Source organism: Podarcis bocagei (assembly GCF_964188305.1).
Source record: "Podarcis bocagei genome assembly, chromosome: 3".
In the NCBI taxonomy this organism is placed as follows: Eukaryota; Metazoa; Chordata; class Lepidosauria; order Squamata; family Lacertidae; genus Podarcis; species Podarcis bocagei.
The window spans coordinates 36211213-36225036 of NC_138127.1; the positions used below are offsets into that span (position 1 = coordinate 36211213).

Sequence of the window (13824 nt, forward strand, 5' to 3'; positions counted from 1 at the left end):
TAGCAATTATATTAAGGCAACAATACTATGCAGATATTTGATGATCAATCTAATTGAACACAATAGGACTTAATTACAAATAAGCAATCATAAGAACAGGCTCACACAAGTATTGGTCATGCTTGAGAAATTTCTATTTATTTCTACATACACAGGACCAAACAGGATCAAATGCCATGTTTTAGAGTACATGTGGATAGCCTGTGGCCTTGTATGTATTTCATACTGCCTGCTCTAAGTCACTTCCTTCCACCACTTCGCATGTAATTTCCACTTCGCATGTAATTTGTGGGTTCCCAAGCCTATTAAGTAGCTGTTTGGTTGGATGTACGGTAGATAATGCAGTTGTGATGAGCATAGCTGTGGGAAGGGGAAAACCAATTTTGTGTGTGTGTGTGTGTGTGTGTGTGTGTGTGTGTGAGAGAGAGAGAGAGAGAGAGAGAGAGAGAGAGAGAGAGAGAGAGAGAGGCCTTATCTGCCCAATGCCCAATGCCTAGGCTCATGTCCATACCCAGTTCTATTTGCACCTACTGGCATGCCTGTGGCCATTGGGGACAAAACATTGCCAACTCGTGTTGTCTTGTTCTTCCATGTGTTAACCTACTCAGATTAGTCAGATGAATAGAGCTCCTGAGTTTCATGAGCAGATAATGTTGATTCAGCTCTCTAGAGTTATAAATAATGGGAATGTTATAATATTCTTTGGTGTCAGTTTCTGAGTTTAATGAATTAAAGTTCAGCGTTTTCTTTAAAATGCTGAAAACCCTGAAAATGGCAGTGCATTGGATAATCTATAAAATTGATAATTGTTTCTAGACAGTTGAAGAATGAGGCAGCCTGTCACCAGCTGCTTTAGCAAACAGGCAGGCAAACAGAACCGTGCAAATATTTGATTGCTTACAGAGAAGTAGATACAAGAAAGATGACTGAAATAGATGTTTGAGGTGTAGCGTATGGATGTTTGACAGGATGCTCATTTTACTCTTCTTGTCTTTTCGTTGCAGAAGACGATGTGTCAAATGTACAAATAATGTGTGCCTGGTGCCAGAAAGTGGGAATCAAGCGTTATTCTCTGAGTATGGGAAGTGAAGTGAAATGTTTCTGCAGCGAGAAGTGCTTTGCAGCTTGTCGAAGAGCATACTTCAAGAGGAACAAGGTAAGAGTATAAGGAGTGCAATATACAGAGAAACTGTTTCTACGCAATATCTCAGGTGACATTTTAATTTTAGAAATCCTAGTGTCTTCCCATTTCCCCCCCCTTACCCATGCACCTCTTCTGCTGAACTATCAAGACTTTTGTTAATATATACCCTAATTAATCAGTTTTCATCAGCTGGTTGTACTTGCATTCTGTCAAGTCAGGTGTCTGTAAAGACAGGCAAGGATACTGTGCCATAAAAATAAGAGCCAAAAGTATTCTAATTGCAGTTACGATTTTGTAAGGATTATTGCTGAAAGGAATCTTAAAACCTATGCAGGAAAGCAGCAGGAATACAAATCTCATTTAGCATTTTGCTACCTACCTAGATAACATTAGCGAAGCGTTTATCACTTGCTACAGCTGACAGCAGGATTAGAACTGTGATTAAAAGCTTGATCCAAAGTCCTTTGTAGGTGACTTGAATTCTTTCCATTGACTCCAGTGGATCCTCTGTTGCTCTCTCATTCTCTCTTTCTAATTAATTTGTGTTAAGCATTGCAGACATTTCTGTTTTTTATTTTAGTGTTGGCAGTACCTAAAACAACATAAATAGTGTAAGTGATAATTTCAAAAGAAATTAGATAATAAGATTAACATGATTTGTGAAGAAATTTGGTTGAAAATTGTTTTAGTTTACACACAGCTAGAAGCTAAGAAGATGCATCTGAAATAATATATATGTGCAGCTCCTTCAGATGACATTTTCAGTTTTAGTTAATGATGCTGTGCTCTTTTTTGGCAGAGCACATAATGGATATTTGAGGCACCACTAATTTTATTTTTTAACAATTAGGGTTGTAACAAGATTTCACTATGCAGAATTTTTATAGAAAACGTGATTTTTATAGAAAATGTGATTTTTATAGAAAACGTGATAAGGATTTTTGTATATATCTGAATACTTACCATATTTCTAGGGCAAGGTTGCTCAGAACTTTACAGAGAGTATACAGGCTGTTGGTGGATGTGGGAAAAGCAAATGTGATATCCAACTAAGACAAGTCATACTCAGAGTAAAACCAAAATATATTAAAGTAGCTTAAGTCCATTAATTTCACTGGTTCTTCTCTAAGTATGACTATCTTTGGCTATCACCAAAAATTCACAAAAGTTGGAACATACCCGGCTACAGGTTTGCAGCTGAGCTGGACCAGAAAAGGATGTGAAAAGAACAAAGAGAAGAGAAGAGAAGAAGGGGGAGGAGAGTATTAGATAGCAAAGCCTTAAGTAAGTAAGCAGATAAACCTTCCAGGAAACTGGAAATGTCTGTTCATCGCTGCATACAGGTATCAAGCCACAGTACCACATGAACATCAGTTTGTGAACATGCTCCTGGACCCAAAAGATCCACCTTTGTGGATTCCTCCACACTGTATCTTTGGCAAGCTAATGTAATCCAAATACAAAGGAGGTTAAATTGCCTGTGGTAACATTTTTTTCCACTTACTCTCTTTTTTTCTCATTATAAGTTTATAAATATAAAATACTGAGTTTTGTTTTTGTGTTTGAATCTTCTGGAGTGAAGGTATAGAAATAAGCAAATTTATATAGGGAATATCAGAAGAGGACTGCTTTGAAATGGCTGTTGTCATTTGGTTTGTTTTCAGTTTCTTTTGAAGGGTTTAGTATTTCCAGGGGTCCTTTTGATTTGGGGGGGGGCATTTTCATGAAGTTAACATATTGGCACAGAACATTTTAAAGCTAGGTGCCACTTAGTCATCAGGGACTGGGATTATCCCACAGTGCCTATCAGATGCTTGATATGATCAGTTTTAAGGGAGTAAGAGTGCTTTATGCCAGATGATGAAACGCAGTCAGGACTGGGGTTCAGACTTTAGTGGGCCCTTGGCATGGTACCCCATTGGACAGCTCCACCTGGACCCCCACCTTCTGCTGTTGTGTGTTACCTCCTTCAATGAGGGATAGGAACCTGTGGCTCTCCAGTTGTTAGACTACAACTCCCATAATTCCTGAACATTGGTCATTCTGGCTGTGGCTGGTGGAAGTCAGTAAACATCTGGGAAACCACAGGTTTCCCATCCTTGCTTTAGATTCAGAGATTATCTATTTCCACAAATGCTGGTATTTGTCTACCAGCACCATATTTTCACAGGAGTTCCCCAGTAATAGTCATCATAGTAACACACCCTCTAATTGGACAACTGTGTTGCATAAATAGCCTCTTAGTCTGTGTAAACAGATAGCTTCTAATACCTATAAATGCATGCTTCTATAAAAGAGAGGTGCCGGTACTGCGTGCCCTTGAGTACCCCCTGGTGGGGAGCACTGGTCCTATTGAAGCCAAACTACTTCAGGGCAATTTAGCACTTATTGGTCTCAGGATTTTAACTACAGTGGTACCTCGCAAGACAAATGCCTCGCAAGACGAAAAATGCGCAAGACGAAAGAGTTTTCCGTTTTTTGAGTCGTTCCGCAAGATGAATTTCCCTATGGGCTTGCTTCGCAAGACGAAACGTCTTGCAAGTTCTTGCGAGTTTGTTTCCTTTTTCTTAAAGCCGCTAGGCCGCTAATAGCCGTGCTTCGCAAGACGAAAAAAACCACAAGACAAAGAGACTTGCGGAACGGATTAATTTCGTCTTACGAGGCACCACTGTAATACCTCTTCAGGTTTTTAATCAAATAAGAATGCCATTTCTCCATTAGTTGCATTTTGTTGGTATTTTCAATCTATACATGTGATCAAGAGTAGACTATAATGCTGAGACATTTTCCCTTCTGCTCCTCATTTCAGGAAGGTGTGATAAAGCTTTACTGGCCCCTTATAGTTTTTATAGCATGTGCTAAAGCAGCAAATTGAAAAAGAATATAGTATAAGATCAAATTTGCAAGGCTGCAAAAGTTTCACATTTACCAGTGACCTTTGAACTGTTATTGCCAGACTTGTTGTGTACCTGTCTTCCCCATTAGTCTAATGTTTATTTATGTATTTGAGGTTATGCCACTCTACACCTTCTCATTTTCAAACAGAGAAGTAATATGGTCACGTTTCACCTGCCTTATGCATGTTTTAAACAGCACATCTCTGCAACAATATAGTGTTATGTTACAATAAATATGTACAGCTGCTGCATTTCTGCTAACTGATAGGTCTTTGTGGTCATTTCATTTATGGCTTGGATTTCCTAATGGATTGTACTAGGCAGACTTCCCTTTCCTACCCTGACTAAGAACTGCAGCAATAAGCACTTAGCCTAGTCTGGGGGGAAAAATAGTAAAGAAGGGATACTCATTAGCGCTTCAAAAATAAAAAAGCAGAAATGATTTATCTATTATTACCAGGTGTTATGTGACCCATTAGGATGTAATCTACATTTACATTTTAAAAACTCGCTGCAGGGTATGTGCCATACATAAAAAACACTTTCTTACGAATATTAATTTGAGTCAGATTATTTATGGCAGCCACCTGGAAATTGTTCTAAAGCATGTCATCCAATATCACAAGCACACGTGCTGCAAACTAATAGAGCCACATGCGCATGCAAGAAACAAAGAATAGAACACAGCCCAATCCAAGTATAGTGGTACCTCGGGTTAAGTACTTAATTCATTCCGGAGGTCCGTTCATAACCTGAAGCTGTTCTTAACCTGAAGCACCACTTTAGCTAATGAGGCCTCCTGCTGTCGCCGTGCTGCTGGAGCATGGTTTCTGTTCTCATTCTGAAGCAAAGTTCTTAACCCGAGGTACTATTTCTTGGTTAGCGGAGTCTGTAACCTGTAGCGTATGTAACCTGAAGCGTATGTAACCAGAGGTACCATTGTAAGGGGTTTTGAAGCCCTATTCATTTCCATGGGAGAGCCGGTGTATGCCCTCTCTCATAGAAATCAATGGGACTTCACATTTATCACATTTAAGCAGTTCTAATCTTTATACAGGGGGACGCGGGTGGCGCTGTGGGTAAATCCTCAGCGCCTAGGGCTTGCCGATCGCATGGTCGGCGGTTCGAATCCCCGCGGCGGGGTGAGCTCCCATCGTTCGGTCCCAGCTCCTGCCCACCTAGCAGTTCGAAAGCACCCCTAAAGTGCAAGTAGATAAATAGGTACCGCTTTGTAGCAGGAAGGTAAACGGCGTTTCCGTGTGCTGCGCTGGTGCCGGCTCACCAGAGCAGCTTCGTCACGCTGACCATGTGACCCGGAAGTGTCTCCGGACAGCGCTGGCCCCCAGCCTCTTAAGTGAGATGGGCGCACAACCCTAGAGTCGGACACGACTGGCCCGTATGGGCAGGGGTATCTTTACCTTTACCTTTAATCTTTATACAGTACACAAATGACAGATACCAGGTAATCACAAAAGTGGCTTACATAAGAATATAAGTATTTGGTTTATTTACACTATCCATGCTCAATTATCCTATCTTAAATAAGCCAAAATATAAATGAGCCTTTGGGCTCAAACCAGCAAGTATTCCATTAACTATGGTTTCTCATTTTATTTGACCTGAGGTTAAAGGCCTTTGAAAAACTAGGGCTGTATTGAGTTGCTAGTCCTACTCAGAGTAGATCCATTGAAATCCATTGAAATTAATGAACTGGTTCAGCACTGCTGCTCTTCCACTTCCTCACGCAGAACAAATCGCTGCAGGTAGTAGTATCTAGTGGCTCTCAGCTAGTCTTTCCCAGAGTTGTTTGTGGCAGGAGGAGTATTCACAATTGACTTCTGCTGCCTGAAGGTGTTCTGTGTATGTTCAGGAAGAAGCATCCAACACTCTTCATTCTTGCCCAAGGGAAAAGCCGGCCAGGATAAGGGAGCACAGAGTGTTAGGCACTACTACCTGAATAAAAGGCCAGCTGAGGAAAGGTTAAATTGCCATTTTGGCTCTGTTTGAATGAGCATTCTGGCCAGTATAGGTTTTATATTTGTATTACACTCACTCTTGAAGAAAATCAATGTGAACTTCCATGTGTGTAAAAGGTGTCTTAAAAGAGCATTGCTCAGAGCTCACAAAATCTTGTAGAATGACCAGTTTCAGGCAACCAGAGCATAGTAGAATCTGAATTTTTTTTTTTACATCTTTAAAATGGCAAGTGACATTTCCATTGCATGTCACACTAGTCAAGTCTCACAGTTTCACTTGGATGCTTTTATTAACAATTTCCATTCTTATTTTGGGATTGTGTGGGGATTCAGTTTAATTTTCAAAATTTGTAGCCTTCATAAACATGGAGAAAACTTGAACTGAAAAGTCTTAAAAATTGGAAACAAAGCTGATTGTGTGAAAGTAACATTTATGTAAATCGCAGTCTGGAATATTTTTGTTAAGTGGGATCCATAGAGTTTACTATGCCTGTGTTTACCCTTGTACAAACAAATTTAGTATGTGCAAACAAAATGGCATCTTGAAAATGAATATATGATGATGCATCAAATTATACTGCATGGTATAATCGGCTTTGCTTTCAGTTGCATAACAAGCAAGTTCTGAACTAGATAATGATATAATGATGCATAGCAATCTGTTTTGAGGAATCCTTTTGTAATTGGAGTTCATTGCCATATGATTAATAAGGAGATATATACTGTATTTTTCTGTGTATAAGACGAGGGTTTTTTTATATAAATAAGTGTTAAAAATGGGGGTCGTTTTATACATGGGGGGTGTGTTATACACGGAAAAATGCAGTATATCTCAGGCTGGGAGTAAATATAGGATATTATTCACCTGAATAATTTTGAAATTGCTGGTTTAAATGTAAAGCCGAGGGAGGTATAAGATGCATGAATCCATGCTAAGCCAATGAATAGTGACAAAATGTTGATCACATTTCTTAAAAAAGAAAAAGAAAGAAAACTAGAAACCTGAACATTTTCCTTCAGGGAAGTTTGAAAAACTGTAGATGTTGCTCATTCACCTAACTGTAAAAAAAACCCCAAGGGTTATTAGGTTTGTTTTCCTTGTGGATTTATTCTTTAAAATAAGCTTTTCAAATATAACACAACTATGATTTATAATGGAGTGAGAAAGGCGGAGGGACAATGAACTTTGGCGATTGCACAGGGCATCACTGAAATTTGAGTCCCCATGATCCACCAGTGGCACAAACCTCTCTCTCTACTTACTGGGCCAGTGAAGTCCCATGTATTTCTACAGTACTTACAGAAAAGCAGAAGGCTCTAAAGAAGGCAGTTTATCTACTAAGCTGGTTCACATTTAATTCCAAATCACTGTTTGGCCCTTTTTGTGTTGTGGTTTCAGGAAATAGCCTGGAGAAGCTAAATGTAAAAAAATATAACTGAGAAAAGATTTCTGTTTTAAATATTCTGAGCAAAGATTCAAATAAAAGCTATTTAGATATATCTATTTTCCCCAAATTTACTCCCTAGATCTTAAATAAGGCTCCTTTAACTTGGTTACAAAGTCTAAAGTCACTTTAGATCATGTCCATGAAATAACCTTCAAAATATCCAAGGCAACTTGAACCCAGGATTCAACTACAGCATTTCTTTTCCTCAAGCTCCTTCTGGCTGGCTGTGTCCCACTGAATCTGTGTGTGTCTTCTCTAACAAATGATTTCCTTGCTATTTAACTCCTGTCTCTTAAATAAAGCCTCATATTTTTCCAGTTGATTATCTCTTAGAAGCTTCTAGGCTGGTATTTTTCATTGCTTAGTATATGACCTTTCAGGTAGGTACATTAGAATGACAAAAGCAAAGGCATCTACAGCTGAGCATTGTTCCACTCTGTTTCTGGCTGAGATGATGTCTCTTAAACTATACTAGACTGCAAGCTTCAAAGCAAATAGGGCAAACCAGAAATTTACCAGCAGCAATTTCTTGTGGTGGTGAAATAACTTTTGACCACAAATGCCATTTTGTTTAAAAGTGGAGCTGATAAATTTTAAATTTGGGGCATGTTCTTAGATAATGCAAGTGCCTGAAATATCAGGATTGTAAACATATATAATTGTTGTTTGCAAAGCTTAAGGGCCCATGGCAGGATAATATGTTTGGATTTATCCACACAATTCACATCAGGCTTAATTTAAAACTGGGATTCCTTTTTCGTCAGTAGCCTTGTTTAAATCAGTAGTCAATCAGCCAGTGGCATATGTATGTTGTGTGTTCAACCTCAGAACATCTGTGAACACTAGCAGCTGTGTCAATTTGCACACAGACACTCAAGGGGATTCTGGTGTCTGCCTTCATGACAAGAATATAGTCTTTATCCTTCTCACTTCCTACACATGGTGGGAAGTTTCAGGGGGCATGTTTTACAGCATCAGTTTGCTTGCATGTCTAGAAAAATAGAGACCTGCGATACCCCCCCTGTGTAATATGTTTTTGAATATATTTATGAATATAGGTTGTGTAAGGTATAGATCAGGCACATGACATACCTCCCCACAAAATTTGTGAAAAGAAATCTGGATGGATGCTCATTTAAAGAGTTCATCTGGAAGTGACCTCAGTTTCTTGAAAACTGAATTACAAAACTGCCGTTACACAGAAGACTCTGGAGCCACACTTGTAGAGCAAATGTGCTGTTTTACTGTCTATGCTAATGTGGCAGCAACAATGAAAGCACATCAACTATTTTTTAACTAACTTATCAAAATTTCCTCACTAGCAATTATTTCAGCACCAAATGCAGCATTTTGGGGACTGACTGATGCCACCAACATATCCTTAATGGAGTTAACTGGCAGAATGGAGTGCTCATCAGTGTATGCATGCTTAGTGGAGAGTTTATTGTCCATCTGCTGCCATTTAATACCCTAAATTTGAATCAAATTCCCATTGTCCAGATGATTAGCAGGTATCCAATGCAATTAAGAGGCATGTTCCCTTTTAATTATAACCATTAAGTTGTGTTACATCAGTCATGTTGTATTCTGGCATCATTCACTCTATAGAGATGGATGTGACTAATTATGACTTAAAATCTGACCATCTCCTTCAAGTAATGGGGCATGTGTTAGAAACAAATTGACCAGAAGAATCCACTAAGGTCCAGTGACAGGCTGATTTTGAAATACAGATTTAAAGCTGGGTGTGATATAAAGCAGAAATGGGGCACCTGGGTAGGAGACACTAAACCAATCTCCTGCCCACTATTATTTCCTATGCAGCCCTTCCCCTGAAGTCTTTTTTCTCCCAGCAAGTTTCAATTCCAGAAATGAGGCTGCCTGTGACAAAAGCTTGTGGGAGGAAGGGCTACAGTGGGAAGGATGACTGGGAGGCAACAGCAGTCCTTCCTAATGGGATCACACCCTGTCCCTTGTTTTAGAAATTGAAGTCGAGAGTGGATTTCATGCTCTTTATTCAGCTCATAGTGGTGAGGAGGAATGGAAGTTCCCCCAGAATGTCTGCTTTATATACATTACTTACACAATGGGCCCCACGTGATTGGCTAATTCCGGGATTCTCCTGCAAGCCAATCAGGTTGCGGATTCACTTCCACCTGGAGCTGGATTGAGTGGCTCCTGTGGACCAATCAGACTGCTGCATTTTGGATCCTATTCAACTCAGTAAATAACAGTAATGATTGGGGCAGATATGTTTACTACCACCACCATGTGTATCTTGGACCTGAAGGGACCCTAAATCAGTTTAAATAACAACCCAACCCATGGACAATTTTGTTTATATTCAAGCATAGAGATGAAGCGATCACATGTCTAAAAATGTTCCTTGCTATATTTTATATGTGGTCATATTGTAACTGCATGTGAAACTGCTGGGTCAGCTCTCGCTGAGAAGATAACATTCTATCTCATTCTGTAGAAAAATCAAGCATGCAGAAGACAGCTGTACATCAGTTAGTTCTCAAAGTGACTGAAAAGAAATATTGTATTTCTTTGGGATGCTTTGTTATAGCATCAAAACATACTTTTTTTCTCAGGGCATAATGTTCGGTTAGAAAATGGTTGGTGAGCCTCACTGTGTGCTGACAATCTTAGAAGGACATTTAGGAATATATGTGATCTCATTTTCTCCTCTGGAAGGAAATGTTTTGTATTCACTCCAGAATTTCCCTTGGTACATGCCAAGATTTTCCTACTCATGGAGAACTGGGGAGCCCCTACATACTTTTTACTTTGGAAATGCTGGATTGCAGCAATTGTAGCTGCTCAGTTATTTGAAACACATACACACACACACACACTGTAGAAAAATATATAATTACTTATGTTCTGACATTTTTGTTGGCTTCCACTTCATTTCTAGGTACAATTCCAGCTATTAAATTCACAAAGGCCCTTTCTGCCCCCTGCCTGTTTGTGGGAGTTGAGATGTCAGACTGGTGGTGCTACAGCCTGATCCTATGCATGTTTACTCAGAAGTAAGTTTCGCTGAGTTCAATAGGATGTACTCCATATTAAGTGCAAACCAAGGCCTAAGTCTGATTGATTGGAGCCTTAGTGTTGCATCTTTGGAGAGCCAATAAAAGCGTTCACAATGAAGGGCCTGCACCTTTAACATCCTTTGTTGCCCTGCTCAGTCAATTTCAGTTTGCTTATTTTCAAGGAACAGTTCAAGATCTGTCTTTCTAAAGGGCTAGTGCTGGTGTGTAGTGTGTTGGCTTGGGTTTTGGCTTATTGTGGTTTAATATTTTCAAGTCCATATTAATTAATCATGTGTTTTATTTGGAACATGAAGCAGAAGCCTTTAGTGAGTATATATTGGTGAAACGCTCATGGTGTCTTAATAGAATCAGAGTTGGAAGGGACCCATCTAGTCCAACCCCCTGCAATTCAGAACTCTCAACTAGACAATACATCTAACTTCTGCTTAAAAACCTTCCAGGAAGGAGAGTTCACCACCTCTCATTGGAGTCTGCTTCACTGTTGAACAGCTCTTATCATCAGAAAGTTATTCCTGCTGTTTATTTGGAATCTTCTCTCTTGTAACTTGAATCCATTGATTTGGATCCTAACCTCCCTCCCCCCTCCCCAGAGCAGGAGAAAACATCCTCCAAATGACAGCCCTTTAGATATTTGAAGATGGCTATCATCTCTTTTTGCAGTCTTCTCTTTACCAGGCTAAACAGACCCAATTCCCTTAACCATTCTTCATAAAGCTTGGTTTCCAGACCCTTTATCATCTTGGGTCATCTGCACACATTCTATCGTGTCAATATCTTTCTTAGATTCAAATAATACAGTGACTGATATAATAGTGTTCAGATATTACAGTATTAAAAAGGTTTGTTGTTAATAGGTTAATAGGATCCCATATCCACACTTACCCTGTGTCAGTATGCCACTGTTTTCACAGTGATCTGGGAAGTCCCCAGTTCATAATCACATCTGAGGTCTCAACTCAGACAAGCCACAACACTTGAACAGGTTCACATAGTCCATGCTTAAAGCATGGAAGGAAAAAGTAGGCAAACTATCCCCATCACCACTAACCCCCCTGGCCTATAACCCACTATTCCAACACCCAGCACAAAACCTCCAGATAAAAACCTGGCAAGCCAAAGGCCTACACTGTTTAAGAGACTTCTACCAAAACAACAAACCCATACCAACACAAGAAATTCAAGACAAACTACCTTGGCTAACACACCATCAACTACATGACTTCTTAAACAATCCAGCAGTAAAATCAGCAACCACTAGGGTCTTGACCACCTTCAAAAACCTTCTCCTGACAGCAGAGGGACACGGTAAAGGGATGGTATCCACAAAATACAAAATACTGCTCCAAAATCCCACAACCCCCCTTGACGCAATCAAAGAACAATGGGAGCACGACATAGGCTATGAAATTAACCCCATCCAATGGACCAAAATGTGGTCTGAACCTCCCTTTAAATACATATCTGCCAAAAGAAGGGAACTCACTCTGAAACTCACCTACAGGTGGTACTTAACACCACAGAAACTGGCGCTGATACGCCCAGGAACCTCACCAAGGTGTTGGAGAGGCTGCAACTCCACAGACACATACCACAGACACAATGTGGTTGGGAGTGCCCTAAAATCCAAACCTTCTGGACAGCAGTCCTACAAGAGATAAGCAAAATAACTAAACAGGTATTAGAACTCACCCCAGAATTGGCCCTATTGAACATCTTTCAAGATCATAATGACCACTCGCATTATACAGAGCTTATAACCCACCTACTCTGAGCAGCCAGAAGCCTTATAGCCAGACACTGGAGAGACCTGTCAGGAGTAAACATGAAGCAATGGTATCAAATTGTATGGGAAACGGTTTTGCTAGAAAAGCTAACCAATAAACTGAAACTGACACAGGGACAAATAGAAGAGGATGCCTTCACCCCAGTAAGGCTATACACAGCCCAACAAGACAACAACAGGAATCCACCAACAGCATACAAATCAGTCTGGCTTACCTGACCCAACAAGCCCTCCCCACCTCTCACAAATGCAAACAAACCCCACTGCAGCCAACCACAGACAACAAACCACACCCTACGCCCAATACCTCTCACTACCAAGGAAATGTAATAAATGAATAGAAAGAGAAACTACCCAGTTGATGCTGACACAAAACCCCACACACATACTATACAAAAAAATATAAGCCTCATCACTGCACCCCTCCTCTTCACCCTTCTTTTCCCCCAACCATATACTGTACTCAACACTAAGGTCTCACAACAAATGTAACTGATTTGTCAGAAAGACTGTGCAACCCGAAAAAAGAGACAAGACATGTTGTTTGTTTCGTAAACCAGGAAAATATTTAACACACACACACACACACACACACACACACACACACACACACTATATATATATATATATATATATATATATATATATATATATATGCAGGTTTTGGTGTCTTCGGGTGTCTTCCCGTGTAAGAGTTGGGGTGTCTAGGCGACGTTTCGACGAGGTCTCACTCGTCATCTTCAGGCTGGTGCTTTCGGCTTCTTGTTACTGGAACAGAGCAGGATCTCAGTGTTTGAGTTCCTATAAATACTGTTGAGGGGGTGTGGTGTATAGCCTCCAACGTTCTGGGCAGAGAGGAAGTTCCCAGGTTAGTGTGTCTTTTCTTCTTTTGTTCATTAATTACTTGAGGGATATCTTGAGTGATTTCTTGAGTGATATTCTGAGTACCACTTAGGAGGGTCATTAGGTGTGGATTAGTTGCTAAAGCTTTCGTGTCTTGACCTCTTGAGATAGTGAAGGGTTTTTTCTGAGAAGATGGCTGTACTGCATTTAGTTGTGCTCTGGCTTGGCTTCGTGTATAGGGGCGAGCTGTGGTTTTGTGCCCTGTGCCAGCCAGATCTGTGTAGGGATTGCAGGGGGGTGCAGCATCCGGAGGTGCCACTATGGTTTGGCTACTGGATGGTGTCTGTAATTTATCTGTGGAGAGGGTCTGGGTTTGGGTCTGGTGTGGTTGATTGGAGATGGCGTTCTGTGTGCCTCTGGTTCTGGTGTCGGTTTTTGTGGGGAGGGCTATTTTCCAGATGTCTGGCAGGCGGGATGTATCGTCACGCTTGTTCATGTTGTGAGGGTGTTTCTCTATCTCGATGGCTTCCATGATTATTCTCTTGTGGTGGTGTTCCATGTTAAAGAGCAATTTGGAATCTGAAAAATTAATTTCGTGTCCTGTTTCTTTCATGTGTTGGTAAAGAGAGGAAGTTTTTTCTTCTTTTTTGACGGCATTCTTGTGTTCTGCG

General features: G+C 40.3%; 1 protein-coding gene across 4 annotated transcripts in view; it reads left to right on the forward strand.

Annotated features, from left to right (window-relative positions):
* Positions 1-13824, forward strand: part of SOBP (sine oculis binding protein homolog) — a 149349-nt gene that overhangs the window by 37331 nt on the left and 98194 nt on the right. For all 4 annotated transcript variants that reach the window (XM_081186565.1, XM_081186566.1, XM_081186564.1 and 1 more), the window contains exon 4: positions 1005-1156. In XM_081186565.1, coding sequence (XP_081042691.1) covers positions 1005-1156 — 152 coding nt within the window. The remainder of the gene's footprint in view (positions 1-1004; positions 1157-13824) is intronic.